The 24,311-nt window shown below is 38.2% G+C and overlaps 1 protein-coding gene across 2 annotated transcripts in view; it reads right to left on the bottom strand.

The window, feature by feature from the left end:
* The window catches only part of grik2 (glutamate receptor, ionotropic, kainate 2), a 330,777-nt gene that overhangs the window by 7,161 nt on the left and 299,305 nt on the right, over nucleotides 1-24,311 (bottom strand). The window contains exons 16-17 of one of the 2 annotated variants that reach the window (XM_020041428.2): nucleotides 12,975-13,228; nucleotides 7,844-9,282 (exon numbers count right to left, since the gene is read on the bottom strand). In XM_020041428.2, coding sequence (XP_019896987.1) covers nucleotides 9,184-9,282; nucleotides 12,975-13,228 — 353 coding nt within the window. In that variant the 3' untranslated portion in view covers nucleotides 7,844-9,183. Of the gene's footprint in view, nucleotides 1-7,843; nucleotides 9,283-12,974; nucleotides 13,229-24,311 lie in introns of those variants that run through there. The other variant, XM_013139315.4, reaches the window with a different exon arrangement.

The following is a 24,311-nucleotide window of genomic DNA, read 5'->3' as shown; positions in this document are numbered from 1 at the left end:
AAAGTAACCCATTTCGTTTGTATGTTTCAATAATAGCCTAATTAAGTTTTCATTCATCTGGGAGTATTGCGCATTCATCCACTGACGTCATGCATTCGGTGAGGGGTGATTACTGCCTGGGGTTCCAATTGGTTGCCAATGCTAAGTGGCTTGGGCTGTTGGTGAATTAAGTCAGACAACAGGGTAAAAAAAACAACTGGTAAATAGTCTCTAAATAGATTTCTGTTTGTCAGTTTAGAATTCTGACAATGGAACAATGTAATGTGTGCCTATTTAGGAAAAGTCATGGAAGGAGGTAGCTTTCAAAACGGCAGTTTAAATTTTGTTACAAACTGAAGTGCCAGTTGGCGTAGGCATTTGGCGGTTCTAGTGTTAAAGAAGTACTGGACAATATTGGTCTCAGTTTATTTTCCATAAGAAATAGATGCCTCATCAATGGCACTGTCTTGTCCTGTTTTAAACATGCAGTGGTCCGCCCCTTATTAAAAAACCTAATCTAGATTTATCCTTTCTTTGAAATTGCCATTCCTACCATATTTTTTCCTAGTTTTCTTTTTTTTATATATATAAATGAACCATATTCTGGAAACATTTCCATCAGGTTTTAGGGCATACCATAGTACTGAGTCAGCTCTTATTTAGGTGTTAAATTATTCATTGTTGATTAGGGACAATGGAAATTGTTATATTAATTCTGCTTGATCTTAGTTCTGCTTTTGACACGATTGATCATACCATTCTTCTAGATTGTCTTAAAGCTGAAGTTCATAACTTTCAATAACAGGAAGTATTTCTGCATCATTTTCTCAGAAATCTAGTCTAAACTTGCCCTAGTAATGTTTTCCGATCACAGTACTACTAGCTGGGCTAGTAAACAAAGCAAACAGCATGTACAGACAGCTACATAATTGCATCTCTTTATCCACAGAAAGCTAGCTTGTTAACCAAATTGGGCAATACTTTTTTGCCAGGTAATTAGTTATAAACAATTAACAACAGTATCAGGTTATTCTAGGAAGCTAACAATGTCCTTGCTGGCTAGCTGACGTTATTAGAAGCTGGTAGTAGTAGCAAAACCTGCGAACAACGTCTGCTGGTTAGATGTACAGTCAGTAACTATAGTTCTGTCTGTGTAGCTTGCCACATTAACACAAATAGGGCTATTACTAACAACAGTGTGAGTGTAGCTAGGTAGCTAGCTTTTCAGCTAACTTTACTTACTTATTTAACTGAAGAATTGCCACATCAACGTCGCAGTTTAATGCATTTTGCTCCTTGAGTTCCTTGAGTATCCACCCATCATGGTTAGGCAGCTGCACCAATGTTCACTTGTGTTTTTGAACGGCATCTATCTGCCTTTCTTTTAGCAGATTTGGTTCCTTCTGACCTAAAACATATTTTCTTAGGTACTGTTACATTCTGAACTTCTTACATTTTTTATAAAAGTGAGCCTCAGCTCTTTGTTTTATACGTCAAACACCTAACATCCTATGCTCAGGATTTTTTTCGTTATACAGATGTTTTTCAGATGCAGATTAAAAGAACAGCGGTGTTAATACAAAAAAAAACTATGTACTTCTTTAAGCATTTTCTGTAAACATCGGGAATTTCTTCTCCTCTGCATCCATCACCTGTTGGGTACCTCAAGGCTCTGTCCTAGGCCCTACCTAATTTTCATTATATGCCACCCTTGGGCTCCATCTATCAGATATATAACATCTCTTACCATTGCTATGCCGATTACACACAATTGTACCTTCCCCTGAAACTTGGTGACAAGAAATCCCTGAAATCGCTCATTGATTGTTTTACAGTTAAATAACACAAACTGAAATTGTTGTGTTTGTCCCCACAGACTCCACCAAAGTTATTGTTAATAACTTAGGGCCTCTATCATTTCTTACTTTCAATAGTTAATTTCCTCCCGTCTGGACTATTGTAACTCTTTGTAAATGGGAGTCTGTAAGTCTTCCTTGTCTCACTTTCAGATTGTTCAAAATGCAGCTGGTACATTAATTCTGGTACAGGTTGATCTTAGGTTCATCTGTTCAAAGAATACTGTTCCAGAATGGGGCTGTCTTTTTTAGATGTTTTTTGGCAAAGGCTAATCTGGCTTTTGATTTTTCAAGTTATCAAGTTTGCACCTTGTGGTGAACCCCCTGTATTTGCTCTCATAAAGTCTTCTCATTATGGTACACTTGGATAATGATTTGCCTACCTCCTGGAGAGGGTTCTTCACTTGGCTGAATGTTGTGAAGGGGTTTTTCTTTACCATGGAAAGGATCCTACGATCATCCACCACTGTTGTCTTCCATGGACATCCAGACCTTTTTGTGTTGCAGTGCATTATTTTTTTCTCCAAACATACCAAACTGTTGATTTGGCCACTCCTAATGCGAATGCCTCACTTGGAATCAACTCCACACCTTTTTCCTGCTTAATTGATGAAGAAACAAAGAAGGAATAGCCCACACCTGTCCATGAAAGAACCTGTGAGTCAATTGTCCAATTACTTGTGGTCCATTGAAAAAGAAGGTATTAAAAAGCTGTAATCTTCCTCCAATTCGGATCTGAATACCTTTAAATTAAAGTTAAGAGACTGCATTTTTAGGCCATATTCATTATTTAACAGCCAAAATAACAAAACCTGTGTCAGTGTCCAGTTATTTCCAGACCTAACTGTATGTATAATAATAAACACATTTTAATTTGGAATTACTTCAAACATATATTTTTTGAATATATATAAAGTACTTTTAAATGGCAGGGTTTTAGACCTATCAAATACTAAAACATGCTGAATCTGCTATGATTTGAACTGGAGTACCCCGGGACAAGACAAGTTGCAAATCTTTGCAAATTGTCATATTTTTCATTACCAGAAGGCAAGAAAGCTGACAAAATATTTCTAGTAGACACTTCAGAGGAGTGTCATCTGTCATTTGCAACACCAATATAAACAAAATATAATGTTATTGAACAAAATAGTAAGGTAGACGATAATTGGGAACAGGGGTTGTATTTTTTGGTTATGTCGCTAACTACCTAGCTAAATAAATTTTTTTAAACAAATTCCGAAATGGTAATTAATGACATGCTAGTTAAAAAATGTATGTCGCTAATAATCGCAAAACATTACTCTGTACTAGAAGATTTCAAAACTACTGACAGTGCTGTTGGCTATGCTGTTAATAGGAGTTTCTACAAGGGCTGTTTTGAAAAGAACCAGTAGCCTAAAGGTCACAAATTATCATTTGCGCAAACACAATATGGCATGACAGGCATATTGCCTATAAAATACTGTTCTGGTATTATGGAGACTTACATTTTCGATGCTTCCCAATAGTGTAGTATTTACCATTGGGAATGTAGCTATCTTGATCTGCAAATGTGATCAAAGATAGGTTTTATTAAGTGATGTGAGCACAAAGCTACAAAGAATGTGTAACAACTGTAGTTAGTAAAAGCTTTCAAATTTGATTGACAGCTGTGTATTTTGCTATTACAGTTGCGCTCATAAGTTTGCATACCTTGGCAGAAATTGTGAAATTTTGGCATTGATTTTCAAAATATGACTGATCAGGCAAAAAGAAAACATGACTGATCATGTCTTTTATTTAAGGATAGTGATCATATGAATCCATTTATTATCACATAGTTGTTTGCCTCCTTTTTAAATCTTAATGATAACAGAAATCACCCAAAAGGCCCTGATCAAAAGACATACCCTTCAATGTTTGGCCTTGTTACAGACACACAAGGTGACACACAGGTGATAATGTCAATTAAAGGTGAATTTCCATTAGTGTCTGTGTATAAATAGTCAATGAGTTTGTTAGCTCTCACATGAATGCACTGTGCAGGGTAGATACTGAGCCATATGGAGCAGAAAAGAACTGTCAAAAGACATGCATAAAAGGTAATGGAACTTTATAAAGATGGAAAAGGATATAAAAAGATATACAAAGCCTTACAAATGCCAGTCAGTACTGTTCCATCACTTACTAATTTTCACTAAAAAGTGAAAATTCGGGAATCTTGATACCAAGCCAAGGTCAGGTAGACCAAAATATATTTCACCCCAAACTGCCAGAATAATTGTTTGGGAGACAAACCCACAGGTAACCTATAGTCTGCTCTGGAAAAAGACGGTGTGATTGTTTCAAGGAGCACAATATGACAATACTTGAACAAAATGAGCTGCATGGTCGAGTTGCAAGAAAGAAGCCTTTACTGCACCAATGCCACAAAAAAGCCTGGTTACAATATGTCCGACAACACCTTGACACGCCTCACAGCTTCTGGCACACTAATTTGGAGTGACAAGACCAAAATAGAGCTTTATGGTCACAACCACAACTTCGGGGAGGGATCAACAAGGCCTATAGTGAACAGAATACCATCCCCACTGAGAAGCATGGTGGTGGCTCACTGAAGTTTTTGGGGGGTGTGAGCTCTAAAGGCAGAGGCAATCTTGTAAAAATGTTTGGCAAGACGAATGCAGCATGTTATTAGAAAATACTGGCAGACAATTCGCATTCTTCTGCGTGAAAGCTGCGCATGGGATTCTCTTGGACTTTTCAGCGTGACAATGACCTTAAGCACAAGGCCAAGTTAACCCTCCATTGGTTACAGCAGAAAAGGGGGAAGGTCCTGGAGTGGCCATCACAGTCTCCTGACCTTAATATCATCGAGTCACTCTGGGGAGATCTCAAACGTGCAGCTCATGCAAGTCGACCAAAGACTTTGCATGGCCTGGAGGCATTTTGCCAAGATAAATGGGCAGCTATACCACCTGCAAGAATTTGGGGCATCAAAGACAACTATTACACGCTCTCATTGATGCTAAAGGGGGCAATACACTCCTAGGGAATGCAAACTTTTGAGCACAACTGTATTTGCTTTCCATCCATCATGCTGAAGTTACTAATGAATACCGATAAGTGTGCCCGCCCATGGAAATCAAATGCCATCCAACATGTATGTTCTAGTGCCGGGCCTCCTTCAGGGGATTGTTTGACCTAAAATCATACAGTGGTCCTCAAAAGTATTCAACCCCCTTGGACTTTTCCAGATTTAGTGTTACAATACGAAATCAAAATGCATTTTTTTGCCAATGATCAAGTGAATTAATCAAGAAATTAATTCTTGAAATAGTTGAAAATGTTATGAATGAATTACATTTATAAAACAGAAAATAATTGATTGCATAAGATTCACCCTCTTTGGTATGACACTCCAGAGAGAGGTGAAGCGCAACTAATTGTCTCAGGAAGTAACGTAATTAGCTGAATGAAATCCACATGTGTGCAATCAAGGTGTTTCACATGAATTTAGGTTAAATACTGTCTCTGGGAGGTCCCACAGTTGGTTTGCAGTATTCCAAAACAAGAACTACATCATGTAGACAAATGATAATTCAAAGAAAATCCAGAATAAGATTCTTCAACAGCACCAGTGGTAGAATAAAAAAATATTTCCATTGATTATCCACCGATTTAAGGCATTGATTATCCCCTGGAACACACTAAAGTCCATTAACAAGAAACAGACAAAATATGGCACAACAGTGAATCTGTCTAGAATAGACCATCTCCAAAAACGGAGTATCCGGGCTTGAAGGGCAATAGTCAGGGAGCTCGCTATTAAAACCTATGGCAACTCTAAAGGAGTTACAGACATCCACAGCTGAGCTGGGATACACTGTGCATACTGCATCAATTACCCACATATTTGACAAAAGTGGCCCTTATGTGAGAGTGGCAAAAAGGAAATAACTCACATCAAATCTAGGGTTTCCCAGAAGGTATGTGGGAGACTCCGAGTCCAAGTGGCGGAAAATTCTATGGTCTGATTTGGCCTAACCACTAAGCTCTATGTTTGACATACAGATAACACCGCATATCATCCTGCTACTCTTCTGTTCCAACCTGGAATTAGCATTATTAGATTTATCAAAATATATAGAGTTTAACCCATTAAATGCTACCAGAGACGCTACCGGCGCATTGGGGCACACACTTCAAGACTCACCAACAGGTTTTTCCCTTTTTTTTGCCATAAAGCTCCTCAGCCAGCAACACTGATGTATGATCATACGGATCACTCATGAGCATTCCAAATGCTCTGATGTATTCCCATGTACTTTCAATGTACATAAGAGTATTCTTTTGTATGTACCATTCATAGGGATATTGCATACAGTATATAGAATATTATGTACCAATAACTACCCATAGTTTTCATACTCTCCATCCTACTATTTTTAAAATTCCTGCTAGCTTACATTATGTATATATTGGTATACTTGTTAAATCAATAATATTCCATTTTCGGCCCATATTGTTTATATTCCCCATCCTACTTTTTTTTATTGCTGCTAGTTTAAATTGCTCTGTAAATTATGTATATTATTGCTATATTTTTCTTGCTTTACATATCTCTTTATTCTTACTACATAGATGTCATGTGCCATGTCACAAGAATTTCACTGTGCAGTATGAAGCTGTGTTATTCAGTGCTATTTGATAAATAAACTACTTGAACTTTAGACCCCAGTATAATTCTAGAATGCTTCTGTAGAGCAAGAAAAGCAAAAAACTTGCATAAACTTGTCTTCCACATTCATGCAACTTGGAATAATATAATTTGATTGACACGTAACACAACAAAACCAACTGGAATTATGCTTTCCCTCTCTGGTGTGTTCTCAGTCTTTTTACACGTGGCCTTCTCCACCCACCCCTTCCTCCAACACTCACTCCACCACACACCCTTGGGCCACTACATAACTTCTCTAAGTATGCTGACAAACCAGATGTGTACACCTCAAAACCTTATATTTTACTGTTTACACTTTTCCCAATTTCCATATGTTGGTGTTCTGTGCTGCTTGCTTAGGTTAAGCTTAAGGTTAAGTTTAGAATGAGGTTTAGAGTGAGGGTTAGGGTTAGAATGAAGTTAACTTTAGGCTATGGTTTACTAGATAGTCAGTAGATCAGCTACAGATAAACTTTTGGGATTCTCAAAACAACGTTTTGCCCTTATACTTTTTAAGGCAAACACTTTATAGCCTAATCACAGAATTGTCCAAAATGGTCATTCAATTCTGTAAAGATTTCAAGGGAATAAAGATCATGAGAAGTAGAACATTGAAAATAGCACAGTCAATCTCTGAAAAAACAAAGCAAATATTTTTCTGATTTGTCATTAATGTTATGTCATGATTATATTATTATATTTATTGCAACATGCCCACAATGTACTCTTTCAAGTTGTACTTGATTTTTATGTGGCTGTTTGCTGTATGAAAGTTACAGGTGAGGACATCTTCCACCCGGCCCTGGCATCACCACGCTACGCCAGTGTGTCCCAGATAGCAATCAAGCATCTTGCTGATGTTAGCCTGAGATCTGGAGATTCCATTTAGAAAGTGAAGAGGAGTTTGGATATGCATGTGAAATATAAAAAAAAAGTCACTTCACTTCACTTGACAGTCAAACAGGGGCACAGCATCTTTGGCTGGTTTGGCGAAAGTGTGCACTTTGTAGGAATGTATAAGTCCTGATAAAAGGTCTCAGCCATGCTACCGAAAAATATGGAGAAAGGGGATGGGAAAGCTGGAGAAGGACAATGAGGATGCTAACAGATAGAGGACAACCTTGATGATCATGGTATTTGATGTGGTTATGACAGGAATGTGTGGATGAAATTTCTCATTGGGCCTACCAGAATAACACGCCTACTAAAAGCTCAAAAGTTTTTTAGTCTTTTATTAATGTTGTTAACATGTGGAAAATATTTTGTCAAATTAATTATTCTGTATTACAATCTGAGAGAATTAAATTAAAATACTTTCTGCAAACATACAATTAACATTTCCTCATGGATTTTGAAAATAATATTAACAAAGGCTCAATTTACGTGTATGGTACATACGTTCTAATAAGTTATCTGCTTTAGATGTATCTGCATTTATTATTTATTTATTTATTCTTTATAATCATACAAAATAAAAGTAATTATAAAATGCAAATTGCTAGGTGTGCCATCAAGCATGACAAACCCAACAAAAAGATACTTAGTTGCACAGATTTCAAGTTGACACTTTCAGCATCTTAGTGAAAAAACAACACTGTATTATAGAAGAGAGGAACACATTTAAGTGAAGGACCTTTAGCAACTCAAATACAATTTCAGGTGTTTCAAAAGTGACTACTAATTTGAAAAGGGAAGACGTAGTACAGTGCATATTGTGTCATGGTTTTACATTTAAAAACAGTTCCAATGTGGCTGCGCCTCTCACTAAAACAAACACAGTACTACCCTACACATTGTGCTTAGCTGTAGTAGAAGTAGAGGTCATAATCCCCATCATCAGGTTCCTAAAAACATCACTATTTTTTCTCCCTGTCTTGGCTCTCCTTGTTCCCTACTCTACTCACCACCAATTATATGTATAGTTATGTATTTAACTAAAATGTTTCAATGATTTTTTCAATGGCATCAGGGACCTCCTGTCTTCACTGGCATCACTGTATTTGTAGTGCTGTGCATGTTTGTCTATCCTGGCTCTGGGTGCTATGTCATTTATTTCATTTGTGGTGGTACCTCTGGTCTATGTGTGTTCATGTTTTCATTTACACAAGGATTCAGTGAACATCACTTCACAACTAAAAGCTATGAATTATACCTGTATGGGAGCTTATGGCCAAGCAGCAGCATCGCTGTCTTGTGTGATCAATGGAGTATGTTGGAGCCTTGACTGTGTTTTTCTAGATTTGTTCAGTTTGTCTCATGTCAAAAGATTTGTATCTGATAATTATTTATTTTATGGAAAGGGATGGAAGTGGACAACATGTTGAGAGTGGCATGGAGAAGAGTAAAAATATGCATGATGTGTGACATTTACATTAACAATATGGACTATGCATTTGAGCCAACCTTCCAATCCCATACTGTGAAATTGTGCAGCTATAGTTTAAAAGAAACTTTTCAATCATACGCTCAGTCATGCACCATTGGCAACGTTTCATTCAAATATTGTGTGAATATAACATTGCTGCCAGTTGTCCTGACAGGAAAATTTCCAGTATCTAAATTAAAAGAAATTAAAAAAGAAATAAATTCTGTGCATTTTAAGGTCATTGTAGATGCCGGGAGTCTCTGGAGTCATTCTCAAGGTCATTTGAGCTGGTGGTTAAAGTCTACTGGTAGCTGCTTGGAGGGTCCATGGTGACAGCAGAATTCCTCACGCTTCCTATCACCTTGGTTCTGTTGGGGCTAAGTGGATAAAGGCAAGAAAATGATCCTATACTTACTGTGTCATGATGAATATGCTTTACTGCTCTTTGGACATGAACACAATTAGTCTCTTTACTATTTGTTTAGGTATTTCATGTTAAGACAGGCCTTTAGCATTTAAGACAGAAGCCTTATTACAATACGCCAGCCTTGACTGTGCATGTGATGTGTCTGTTATGTGTTGGGATGGGGCTCATCATAATATGCTATCGTTGCATAAGGAATTCCCAATAAGCTAAAATGCTTTTACAAACAGTGGTGCATGTGTTGTGTCTGAGATGTAAAAAGGACGTGGGTTGTTAGGGGGAATGGAGGCATTCTTCAGGCAAGCCTGCATTAACAGCCTGACTCCTTAACATGCAATATATTATAGGGAATTAATTATTATATTTCAAGACAAAAATTGTGTTTGCAAAAAATGAGAGTTATGGCGAATCATTATTTCTATTAAATCCTGCAACCTCTGATGCATACAGGTAGGCTATATGATTCAGCCTTCTTTGGTCAGAGAAATTACACACCCAGTTAATATTGTCTGATTAAAGGTAAATATGCAGATGTAAATCGCAATTTATTTCCATAACTTAAATTTAGAAAATATATTGCTGATAGCCCTGATAATCACAGTCTACATTTGCACAGTAAACACATTTATTTGTGACGGATTTGCTAAGAGAATGAATATATTCTCTTGGGGAAGACAACATCGACAGGTTCTAGGAGATAAAGACACTATTCTTATTTTAAAGTATTTCTCAGTTATTTTCCACAAGCAATTCAGCTTTTACTAAATCGAGTTTTAATTCATACATTTGGGGCAAAGCTAAAAATGCTAACTTCTGGCTGGGCAGAACTAAAGAATGGATATCCGTGAAATATGAAACCATGGGCCTTCAGACACAGAGATAAGGGAAATGTCACCCAAACATCATATTAAGTCAAACTACACCTTATAGTTTGTCATATGAAATGGTGTGAAAATTACTGCATTGAAGACTTTATTTGTTGATAAGTGAAATGTAACTTTCTTGCGGTGCCTTGCCTAATATATTTGTAAAGATAGAACAAATGTCACTGTACCTATCCTGGCAAATATGGTTTAAAATGCAGACAGGCCCCATACAGGGCTGTTGGACATCATCATATATAGGTGTTTGTTAACCTGACACATAAACAAATAAGAGAACTTTAGGTTACAATGTTACAGTTCTATGGTAGTATGAGTTAGATATTTCACCAGATTACTGTCATTTCAAGAGTGTGTTGTTGCTTATTTTAAATTACTCAGAGACACTGGGTTAGAACTTTTATAGAGTAAGACACACCTCCCTCCCAGATGTGTACGTTTCAATGTCCAGGAAATCATGGCAGGCGTAGTGTAATATAACTTAAAAAAAAATCCCTTTGAAATGTAGGACATACATACAGTCAGCTCAAGAAGTACTGTACTGGCACATTTTATGAAACTGAGCAAAAGTGAATGCAAAAACAAACAACACAATCATTGAGTCATATTTTGTCCACAGACTGACATGGCCATTGTAAAAAAAAAAATGTTGGGGTCCCACAAACATTTCTGTTCATTTTGATGTATGTTTAGTGTATTTTGATGTCATTGTCTTGCTGAAAAGTTTATGCACGGCCATGTCTCTCTCCTAGAAGAGGCAGCCATTGATCTTACCAAGAACCTCTGGATCACCAGTAGCAAAACAGTATTTGAAACACAGCCGATTTTGCAGGTTTTCCTAATTACAAAGCATGTAGAGGTCTGTAATTTTTATCATAGGTACACTTCAACTGTGAGAGACGTAATCTAAAACAGAAATCCAGGAAATCACATTGTATGATCTTTAAATAATTAATTAGCATTTTATTGCATGACATAAGTATTTGATCACCTACCAACCAGTAAGAATTCCAGCTCTCACAGACCTGTTAGTTTTTCTTTAAGAAGCCCTCCTATTCTCCACTCATTACCTGTATTAACTGCACCTGTTTGAACTCGTTACCTGTATAAAAGACAACTGTCCACACACTCAATCAAACAGACTCCAACCACTCCACAATGGCCCAGACCAGAGAGCTGTGTAAGGATATCAGGGATAAAATTGTAGACCTTCACAAGGCTGGGATGGGCTACAGGACAATAGGCAACAACTGTTGGTGCAATTATTAGAAAATGGAAGAAGTTCAAGATGACGGTCAATCTCCCTCGGTCTGGGGCTCCATGCAAGATCTCACCTCCTGGGGCATCAATGATCATGAGGAAGGTGAGGGATCAGCCCAGAACTACATGGCAGGACCTGGTCAATGACCTGAAGAGAGCTGGGACCACAGTCTCAAAGAAAACCATTAGTAACACATTACGCCGTCATGGATTAAAATCCTGCAGCGCACGCAAGGTCCCCCGCTCAAGCCAGCGCATGTCCAGGCCCGTCTGAAGTTTACCAGTGACCATCTGGATGATCCAGAGGAGGAATGGGAGAAAGTCATGTGGTCTGATGAGACAAAAATATAGCTTTTTGGCCTAAACTCCACTCGCCGTGTTTGGAGGAAGAAGAAGATTGAGTACAACCCCAAGAACACCATCCCAACCGTGAAGCATGGAGGTGGAAACATCATTCTTTGGGGATGCTTTTCTGCAATGGGGACAGGACGACTGCACTGTATTGAGGGAAGGATGGATGGGGCCATGTATCGCGAGATCTTGGCCAACAACCTCCTTCCCTCAGTAAGAGCATTGAAGATGGGTCGTGGCTGAGTCTTCCAGCATGACAACGACCCGAAACACACAGCCAGGGCAACTAAGGAGTGGCTCCGTAAGAAGAATCTCAAGGTCCTGGAGTGGCCTAGCCAGTCTCCAGACCTGAACCCAATAGAAAATCTTTGGAGGGAGCTGAAAGTCCGTATTGCCCAGCGACAGCCCCGAAACCTGAAGGATCTGGAGAAGGTCTGTATCGAGGAGTGGGCCAAAATCCCTGCTGCAGTGTGTGCAAACCTGGTCAAGAACTACAGGAAACGTATGATCTCTGTAATTGCAAACAAAGGTTTCTGTACCAAATATTAAGTTCTGCTTTTCTGATGTATCAGATACTTTTGTCATGCAAATTAATTACTTAAAAATCATTTTGTTTTGGTTTCCTTCACTCACAGTTGAAGAGTACCTATGATAAAAATGACATGCTTCTACATGCTTTTTAAGTGGGAAAACCTGCAAGATCAGCAGTGTATCAAATACTTGTTCTCCCCACTGTAAGTCTTGACTTGACGGTCAGTAAACAGAGGTTAAGGCCATCATTTCAAATATGGGGACCTGACCTATAACTTTGTGTAAAATAGTCCTTGTTATCTCAATGTAACTAATAATGCTTTAGTCTGTGGTTATTGTATATCATGCACAATAATAAAAGATTATAACTTTATATAATCTCATAAATGTGTCAACTGAGTGTGAGGTGAAGGGGAGGGACATTTTATTGAAAATAGAATGAGACTGAATGTCTCTCTTTTCAAGTTGTGTATTTTGAGATATTTTTTTGAAAACCAGAAAAAATAAATGTAAATTAGGCAAAAACATAGAGCTACCAGTGAAGAAATGTTCTTGTCAAAAATCTCACACACATGTACATTTTCATTGCAATCTAAATATACATGAAAACAAGTTGCTTTACCTTTTCCTGTTGTGCGTTTTGTTTGGACTTATAGATGAACTCTCCAACTGCAACAAAAACAGAGAGGACAAGTCCAGCTGCCAGGACGATAAATATGCCCCCAATGTTTTGGACCCCCAGAGCGCTGGCCTCTTTATTCTTCTCATCCTCTGGACAACCATTTCCCCTCCACCACTTCTCCTTCATCATGTGCAGTTTCCCTTCTTCCTGTAGTTGCAGAATTGCTATGGTGATCTTGTCTCTGTATGGAGAGCCTGAGGTTGAGATGAATAAAAATAGGGGTTTGTGATTGTCTTAGAATATGGAGTTTCTATACAAAGTCTACACCCAGTCCAGATGAGTGTTGGTGCTCTGCACCAGTGCACAACAGTTCAAGTGAGCCCAAGGAAAATTGGTGGTAATGACTGAAAACCATAAACAGGTTGAAAAAGACAAAACTATGTAACAGTCAATAAATATGATAAGCAGAAGACTAGGTGTGTTAAAACACATAAATATGCTGAAAAATTAAGAGAATATAATAAAATATAGAGATGTGGAAAGAAACGTAAAGCAGAGAAAACAAGTTTGCAGCTAACAGGGAATACAAGCTTGCAGCTATGAAATGTTTGTTTCATAAGAATTAAAGGATGACAGTGGAGTTTTAGGGTAATCACAGGATGAGGCTGGTCACATGGACCTTCATTGGAGCGAAGACAGAATGAAGTAATAAGGGTCATGAAGAGAGATTTAAAGTTAGGCTAGAATGACCAACAACCGCTTGGTAGAATTAGTAAAATAAACTGTATAATGTGTGCGTGTTCAAGTAGTAAGATAATCTTCATTTACTTTGTTTGATCATTGCTTTGTATTTATTTTATACTTTTTTACACCGACATTTTTGTATTTGACCAGACAACTAATGTACTGATTGGAACTGTCAGCATTTTTTTCATATTTTTTCATAAAAGACACATCCCTTAAGTGTATTTACACCATACAAGAGACATTGACATCTACATTTAATGTTTAAGTTAATGCTATGAATAATCGTTTTCTCAAAATTCAGAGTGCCAGAGATATTCCCCATTTAAACTTTCTTGCTGATCTACTTGTAATGTCTTAATATGCGCTTTAGACACTTGCAGTACTATTTTTCCAATGGTAAACCACCCTGAATTAGCTAATACTATACTGGTCTTGTTCAATAAGGAAATATGAGGAGGAGAATAGTCATCTTATTGTTTAGTTTTATGATTCTAAACAGTACCCTTTTAATTAGCTAAAAGGATGAAGTGGGCATATACCAGACAAACTCGAGACCATTAGGTAGCTACAAGGAGTAAAACAAGACGTTTACATTAGTCTTCCCTTGAGAAGGAAAATTAGCATTAATATCAGCAAGTAATTAATCTAGAGTATTGCATACTACCATTTCAGGCATCATATAGGGAGGTGTCATAGGTAAGCAGACAGACAAATGGTCAAATACGGTCAAATGTATGTGTACAAGTTGGTAGAGACTACAGACCTATCGTAACAGATTCAAAACATATATTTTAAGTTCAAAATTCAAAAAATCTCCATAGATGTGGAGTATGGTTTGTAGATAAGTGGGTGTGAAAAAACAAAACAATTTAAGTGACTGGCAGTTGTTCTTAGTGGAACTCCAGGGGTTCTTTGAGTCACCGCTTATGCTAAGAGTTTATGCAGCTCCCAAGAGGGTATCATAAATAATATACAAATGTACACAAAATACATTCCAGAGACCAGCAATTTCCCTTTCTTTTATACTTTTTAATCTAATTAAATCTGGTTACCATACATATTTTGTGTCAATGTCTCCTGTGTGCAATGTTTTGGTTGGCTTCATAAATAAAGTGGACATATCGCTTTGAGGTCCTCCTGTCCACCCCTGTGTGTGTTCATGTGTCTGTAAATATGTGTGTGCATGCAACCAGCCTCTTCATGGCCCTCAGAGAATTCCCCTAAACTTCCAGCAGCATGTTCCCTGCATGCCAGATCAAACTCAACCACACGAAGAGGCTTCTGATTAGAACTGAAGGGTGAAACCAAGTGAAAACACTTGAAATCTCCCGACCCCCTTTAATATCATTGACTGGAGAGATCTGCCTGTGGCTAGGGGCCCATATAATGAGGATATTAATGCCGCTTGAATTATTTAAAACTCAATCATACTCCCTTATTATCTCATACACTTTAGATCTACAGCCCACCTTGGTGCTGAGGAGAGGGGAAAACAACATATTGAGATTGCTCGATGAATATTAAGTATCTAGGCTTCTGTTTGTTGAGGAGCAGGCATGCAGGCAACAATACAATGCAACTGATTAGTATGTACGAGAATATGGGAAGCCACAGCACAAAGAGACAGACAAACAGCCAGGCAGTGAAAGACAACTCCCTCTGAACTAGGCTGTTACATATCTTGCAGTTGCTGTCTAAAGGCCAGGAAACAATCCTGCTGTGGTCACCAAGCCATCTTTGAACAGATTTTAGATCTGTTATGTCCTTCATTCTCAGCCCAAAAGTTTGTCTGTGTATTTCTATCTCTGTCTTTATCATCAGAAAAACAATGGACAGAAAAACAATGGACAGGCAGAGACAGGATAAGCAAAATTATGTATACATATAGTATATTACCATTGTCATAACAAGGGAGAGAATTTCATAATTTCATGATCAAATCACTACCGTTTAAAAGTTAGGGGTCACTAAGTATGTACATGTGATGTTTCAGTAAATGTGTACACATTTAATTTGATATTGGGTATTATGTACAAATTGAAGGCACATTTTTATCAATTCTAAATGAAGTCTATAACAACAACAAAATGTGGAGGAAATTAATGGGTCTGAACAATGTCTTTCTGAAGACAGTGTAAACATAATGCATAAATAGGTAAAATGCCTCAGTTTCAACTTATTATTTTCATACATCGTAAGCCTGTTTTTCAAAGAAACTACAGACTGTAACTTGGGTAGTGCTTAGTTCTTAGCTGAAACAATTTGGTCATGACAGTCGGTTCTGTGACAAGACAAATCCCAATGGGCCTCTGTACGCCTATGTAGATATTCCTCAAAAAATATGCAGTTTCCAAATACTGTAGTCATTTACAACATTAACAATGTCTACACTGTTCTGATCTATTTTATGTTATTTTAATGGACTACAAATGTGCTTTTCTTTTGAATTCAAGGACATTTTTAAGTGACCTCAAACTATAGAAATGTGGTGTAGCTGAATTCTGTCAGATCATGCCACAGCAACAGCATACCAATCCCTAATGAATAATGTCTCTCTACAACACAGCACTGAAAAGTTTAATGCTACTGGTACACTCAGGTACATTTCTAGCCCTGTTCTAAATGTGCAGTGACATTTGTTCTTTGTAATACACCTTAAGATCTGTTTTGCATTTAAAGTTGATCAGTGGGAAATACAAAATAAAGCAAATAGATGTGGTTAAATATTCAAAATGATTACATTCAGCACCTACAACTGCATCCAAATTTCTAGACCATATTGTTATTATTAAAATATTGTGCCAACATATTCTGTCTCGTGCTTTGATTATGCTCTCTTGTACTTTCATGTGATCTGCAATTTACAGACACTTCAAGAATCTTCATTCCAGCAATATCTATCAAATTGCCCTCGGTTCTAATGTCAACTTAGTCCTTTGTTTCTCCCTCTCCTTCTGTCTCTTTCTCCAACTTTATGTCTCCTGTCTGCATCCTGTACATCAGCCAACAGGGAACTATGTTGACAACATCCTCACTCCTCATATCACAGCACAACATGCCAGCCTGTTAAGAAGCAGAACATGTAATTCCCAAAAACTTTACATGATAAATAAGGCCTAATGATACAATACAAAGACTGTTAGTGAGGTGAGAGAGTGAGATAGGGAGAGTGAAGATGGAAAGTGGTCAGTTACAGAGGCTCCTGAAATAAACCGATGGAGCAGAGGCGTAAACAAACCTGTGACAGATGTTTGATGAACTTTTACTATCAATGAAACTGAGAGCCTATTTAGACAACAATAGTTTTATTTCAATGAATGACATTTTGGCCAAATATTTCTCAGAGATATTTTTTTTTTATGGTGCAAACAGGTAAAACTCATAATTGTTGCATGCTAATTTCCCGAAATTACATGTTATATTTTCCTGACAGATACTTCCACGGCTAATGAGGTCTAAAGATGATGTCTCATTCAGTGTTTTACAGTAGAATGAGCAGTGACGTATGCAGTCTGGTCCTGTTCCATGTATAAATAGAACCAGAAAAGAAAATTGCTAGGAAGCAACCAAAAACATATTGTACTGGCACTGAAACAATTCTACTATCACCAGCAAAAGTCTTTTGATGTAAATAGCATTTACTGTGTGTTTATATGCCTTCCAGGTCAATGGTCTGGCCAAAGAGTGCGTGCAGATATGTCGCGTCTTATGGCACAGCAAGAATTACTTGTTGCAAGTGAAAACTGTATAAACATTTGATGTTGATGTTAACTGAAATGATTAACTATGAATAACTATTATAGTACTATTATAGTACAATCAGATTCACCCACACAAAGACAAACAGAAATACACAAATGAACACTGAAGTCTGAGTAGGTAGATCTACAACATATATAAAACAGGACTACAAGTATTATAGGGGTTCAACATGTAACGTGGACAGACATGGCTGAATATCTACTGTGATATGTCCACAAGCCAGAGGGGGAAAAAACTGCAGCTACTCTGATTTATATGCACTCTAACACCAATCCGTAAAACAAATCAGAGAAAAGATTGTACAGATTTCTGGCCTTCCACTAACCTTCCTTCAATTTGTGTTCCTTCCACGATCCCCAGTTAAATAAATGAACATATAGTTGTGCTCATAAGTGTGCATACTCTGGCAGAAAGTGTGACATGTTGGCATTGGTTTTGAAAATATGACTGATCATGCAAAAAAAAAAAAAGTTTATTTAAGTATAGTGATCATATGAAGCCATTTATTATCACATAGTTGTTTGGCTCCTTTTTAAATCATAATGATAACAGAAATCACCCAAATGGCTCGGATCAAAAGTATACATATCCTTGAATGTTTGGCCTTGTGACAGACACATAAAGTGACATACAGGTGAAAATGGCAATTAAAGATGAATTTCCTATACACCTGTGGCTTTTTAAATTTCAAGAAGTGTCTGTGTATAAATAGTCAATGAGTTTGTTAGCTCTCACATAGATGCACTGAGCAGGCTAGATACTGAGCCATGGGGAGCAGAAAAGAACTGTCAAAAGACCTGCGTAACAAGGTCATGGAACTTTATAAAAAAGAAAAGGATATAAAAAGATATCAAAGCCTTGCAAATGCAAGTCAGTATTGTTCAATCACTTGTTAAGAAGTGGAAAATTCGGGGATCTCTTGAAACCAAGCCAAGGTCAGGTAGACAAAAAATATTTCAGCCAAAACTGCCAGAACAATTGTTCGGGATACAAAGAAAAACCCACAGGAAACCTCAGGAGAAATACAGGCTGCTCTGGAAAAAGACGGTGTGGTTGTTTCAAGGAGCACAATACGATGATACTTGAACAAAAATGAGCTGCATGGTCGAGTTGCCAGAAAGAAGTCTCTACTGTGCTAATGCCACAAAAAAGCCTCATTACAATATGCCTGACAACACCTTGACACGCCTCACTGGCACGCCTCACTGGCACACTGTAATTTGGAATGACGACACCAAAATAGAGCCTTTTGGTCTCAAACATAAGTGCTATATTTGGAGAGGGGTCAACAAATTCCTACAGTATAGTGAACAGAAAACCATCACCAATGTGAAACATGATGGCAAGATGAATGCAGCATGTTTTCAGAAAATACTGGCAAACAATTTGCATTCTTCTGCATGAAAGCTGCACATGGGACACTCTTGGATTTTCCAGCACGACAATGATCCTAAGCACAAGGCCAAGTTGACCCTCTTGTGGTTACAGCAGAAAAAGTGGAAGGTTCTGGTGTGGCCAACACAGTCTCCTGACATTAATATCATTGAGCCATTCGTTGCAATTCATGCAAGACGACAAAAGACTTTGCATGACCTGGAGGTATTTTGCCAAGACAAATGGACAGCTATACCACCAGCCAGAATTTGGGGCCTCATAAACAACTATTACAAAGGACTCCATGCTGTCATTCATGCTAAAGGGGCAATACACAGTATTAAGAACTAAGGGTGTGCAAACTTTTGAACAGGGGTCAGTTCATTTTTTTCTTTGTTGTCATGTTTTGTTTTATGATTGTGCCATTCTGTTATGACCTACAGTTGAATGTGAATCCCATAAGAAATAAAAGGCATGTGTTTTGCCTGCTCACTAATGGTTACTTTACAAATAATACATATATTACCAATTCTCCAAGGGTATGCAAACTTTTGAGCACAACTGTACTTCATAATTGACCAACTAGTATTTTGACATTGAAGTTTGCACAGGTCTATTTCCTTCATACTGTTCTCCTCCTCCATGGTGTAGATGTAGTGATTGTATGAGTTAGTGAACTGTTATAAGCTGTTGTAACCAATGTAGATGTATTGATTGTATAAGTTAGTGAACTGTTATAAGCTGTTGTAACCAATGAAACAAAATATTAAATGTTTGTAATATGAACTGAAACTGAAGGAGCAAGTAGGAGAATAGGAAACCCTGTTTAAGCAGTTGCCGGGGAGAGAAAGATTTAGTATGTCTGTCTTTTGAGAAACAGGACACAGGTTAGAGACACACACACCTAGTCTGACAGGCCAGACAGAAACCAGGAGGGGACAAGAAGATGTTTGCGTTTATCCTTATAAGGAATAGAACTGGAACTGGACCAACAGCACACTTGTTCTGTGAATTTAACGACTCTATCTTTTGGGCGTAGTAGAAGTATAAAATGATCTGTTGAATGTTGATCCTTAGACATTGTGCAGCGACACGTGTCTCCAGAAGCTTCTGTAATAAATGGACATATGATACGGTAATTGACCTGACTCCTGGTGTTTTATTCTCCTTTCCAACAAACCAACTCGGGGAAGTGTTAGACTTCAACAATGGGCATAGTGTTACTCTGTCCATTACAGTGCAGACTGGGTGAGCAGCTGCCAGAGGGACTCAGACCAAGTACACAGCTGAACTATCAAGGCCTAGGTACTAATGTTGGCTGACAACTCCTATCTGTTTAAGTCAAAGAGATATGCTTAATTCCCTGGCTTTATGGGAATACAGCCCACAAAAGGTAACAGGTATTAAAATGAGAGGATTAGTAGTTGAAAGGCCTTATTCTCTTCTCTGTGTGAATGGGTAACAAGGGAGTGATGATGCTATACGTTGTTTACCAGCACAGACCTAACACTTTTTCCTGATAAAACCAACACAGAAACCCGAATACACATCATTCAAATGAGCACAAATGTCCTTTCATCAAGTCAATTTCATCAAAGTCACACCAATTTACCACCAGAAATCAACAACTTGGCCACATGAAACCATAGTGATGAGAAGATGTAAACGGTAGTGCTGACGTGGCGTTCAGTTTTCAAAGCATTACTTTTTTACCATTACTCCATTCCCAGCAACTGACCTCTGTAGGTGGAGGGCAATCGTAAGGTTTGTTGTGTTGTTGTTAGGGCAATTTCTTTTATTTGTATAAACTGGGAGAATAAGTTTGCAAGCACCATTGTTCAACTTTTTTGCTGGACTGGGTAACTGGAGCCGGCCAAGAAGAGTGAATGTCTCTTACTGAGTGAGTGCCTCAGTCACTGACTGACTGACTACCCACTGCTAAATAGCAATAAATGGTTTAGAGACGTGGACTACTGGCTAAAAGCTTCAGCAGCTACATTATACACTGAACAAAATTGTAAAAGCAACACTTTTGCCCCCATTTATCATGAGCTGAACTCTCTCTATGTACAAAAAGGCCTATTTTTCTCAAATACTGTTCACAAATCTGTCTAAATCTGTGTTAGTGAGCCCTTCTCCTTTGCCGAGATAATCCATCCACCTCACAAGTGTGGCATATCAAGATGCTGATTAGACAACATGATTATTGCACAGGTATGCCTTAGGCTGGCCACAATAAAAGGCCACTCTAAAATATACAGTTCCATCACACAGCACAATGCCACAGATGCCGCAAGTTTTGAGGGAGCGTGCAATTGGCATGCTGACTGCAGGAATGTCCACCAGAATTGTTGCCCGTGAATTGAATGTTCATTTCTCTACCATAATCCGTCCTTAAAGGCGTTTCAGAGAATTTGGCAGTACATCTAACCGGCCTCACAACAGCAGACCCTATGTAACCACACTAGCCCATTATCTCCACATCCAGCATCTTTACCTCCAAGATTCGATGGCGTCTAGCACATTGGAGAGGTGTTCTCTTCACGGATGAATCCCAGTTTTCACTGTACAGGGCAGTATGGCGTCGTGTGGGTGAGCGGTTTGCTGATGTCAATGTTGTGGATCGAGTGGCCCATAATGGCGGTGGGGTTATGGTATGGGCAGGCATGTGTTATGGACACTTGCCTGCCCATACGCACATTTTAGAGTGGCCTTTTATTGTGGCCAGCCTAAGGCACACCTGGGCAATAATCATGCTGTCTAATCAGCATCTTGATATGCCACACCTGTGAGGTGGATGGATTATCTCTGCAAAGGAGAAGTGCTCACTAACACAGATGTAGACAAATTTGTGAACAATATTTGAGTGAAATAGGCCTTTTGTGTACATACAGAAAGTCTTAGATCTTTGAGTTCAGCTCATGATAAATGGGTGCAAAAACAAAAGTGTTGTGTTTATAATTTTGTTCAGTGTATGTCCTCTCACTAGTCAATGTAAGACCTGTTTGCAAATCAAGATGCCAGACAGACAAGATAATGACCATTTATAATCTCCAAGTATGTCAATACAGCCTGAGAGAAAAGCAAGGCAAAGCAAGTTTATTAGTGTAGCACATTACATACAAAAAGGTATTTCAAACCTTACAAACCTATGAACAACAGAAATAAGAGAGAAAATGCAGAATAAAGTGAAATAAAAAAGAATATTACAACAAAAGCCTACAGTAGTGATACAATATTTTATATTGTGGTACGTTCGTATGTTATATTCCTCATCTTATTTTATATTACCTATTATTATAATTATAATTGTGGGTGTTGTCACTGAAGCTGTTACGATTGTTGTTTCTTGTGATAATGATGGTCTTATAGCGAATCATGCATATTATTTTTTGACATTGGTTTACACAGTCTCCGACCAGACATGACTTTGATCGTAAGGGTATGATAAAAATAATATGGATGAATACCAGCTCTGTTGGTGAAAAGATCATACGATCATTTTAAGATCAAATTCGGTCGTATGCTCGTTTCATGAATGAGGGCCATTGGGTTTATTGGATAGAAGAGTCTAGAGAAGCTAGTTAGCTAAGCTAGCCAACTATATGCTATTTGCTTAACTCAGTTTTCTGCACTCTCAAACGCCTTTCAATTCCACATCCGAACTCTACGTATCGTTTTGTGGCCAAATATTTTGACTGACTGACTGGACCCCACCACACTACTACAGCTTTAATTGACGATTGTAAATAACAAACACGTGTGAAGGAGCACATGTTAAAAAAAAGACTAAAAACGTTTTCAACCGAGGTATTCAAAAATTTGACTATACATGCCCATCCCTTGTACCTGGTGGAAAGAATAAACGGTGACAGAGTGACAGACAAGACACAAACAATATGTAATCACTGTAAGAAAAGAGTGCTGTACACCGCGGCTAACACGAGCACTATGCCAAGGGCCCGTCATATGCCAAGATTCCTACAGAACCACCACAGCTCACAACTAAAATGAACCGTGCCCGTGAAGAAAACACTGAAAGGCCGGACAACTTTGACAATGCCTTTGCATCTCAACTTCCACAGTTAAGTGCTAGAGCCATGGCAATAACGAGAGACATCTGAGTTTTCTCAGAAACCATACAGGAGAGAAGCCAGTCAGCTGAGTTTGTGGCAAAAACTTTTACAGTGCTTGCATATTGTTCTGTATTTTACAGCATATAATAATTCATATTCATTACAAGATGAATTAAAACATTTCAAAATGCACCTGCATTGTTTTGCATTTTGTGACATTCAGTCAAATAAAATACTATTTTTCCAGTCATATATTTAGTCACTGAAGATTAAAGAACAGTGTTCTTCTCGTCTCATTCTCGTGAACCCAATATCTTGTATCGTCTTGTCTCGTGAGCTAAGTGTATCATCACACCCCTACTTCAATCAATGAAATGTATTTATAAAGCCCTTTTTACATCAGCAGTTGTCAAAAAGTGCATTTACAAAACACCCAGCCTGAAACCCCAAGGAGCGAACAACAACAGTGATGAAATTCAGTGTTGTTAGTGTTAAAACTATTGATGTTGTAGAATACATTATTTATAGACGAGTGATAAGCCTGTTAGGTGCAAGAAGGCCTCATCTATGGCATCCAACTTTCTGAAACATGATAGCCCATGGTGAAGGAACCAAATGCTTTACTACACTGACCAATAAATATAAAACACATCATGCATCAATGTCATAGAATTTATAGAATTACAGGTCATCAGAAAATGCCTAATTCGAGAAGAATGCTGAGACAGACCAAGAAAACCTGATGCTGACAGCTAAAGGTTTGGATTTATAGGAGCTACAGTTGCTAAACATTCATGATCCAACTGTAATCTGTGACATGCCAGCTTTGTTTTTTATGTTTTGGCAGTAACTACACTACAGGTAACCTTCTCTGATGGGTACCACGCCATCTGGTGCTGAGTACACAAATTGTAAATAGTTGTTTGCAGATTTTACAATTCACGTGACTTCCCACTTTGTGTGTGATGTGTGGAAGCATATTGTACCACAGCTTAGTTGGCTTTCCTTTTTTCACTTGTACCTGAAATTGTTATTATTTTATTATTCTCTTGCTGCAAATTAATTTTATTGGAGTTAACGGTTTTGCAAAGACACATTTTTTTGCTGGCCAGGTTGGCATAACAAACATTAGATGCTCTGGCCACTAGAAATACTATTTCTCATCATCATCATCATCATCATCATCTTCCACTTATCCGGGGCTGGGTCGCGGGGTCAGCAGTCTAAGCAGAGATGCCCAGACTTCCCTCTCCCTAGACACTTCCTCCAGCTCTTCCGGGGGGACACCGAGGTGTTCCCAGACCAGTCGGGAGACATAGTCCCTCCAGCGTGTCCTAGGTCTTCCCCGGGGTCTCCTCCCGGTGGGACGGGACTGGAA

Source organism: Esox lucius, chromosome 20 (genome assembly GCF_011004845.1).
Source record: "Esox lucius isolate fEsoLuc1 chromosome 20, fEsoLuc1.pri, whole genome shotgun sequence".
NCBI classification, from domain to species: domain Eukaryota; kingdom Metazoa; phylum Chordata; class Actinopteri; order Esociformes; family Esocidae; genus Esox; species Esox lucius.
This window is presented reverse-complemented; position numbering and strand designations above follow the sequence as displayed.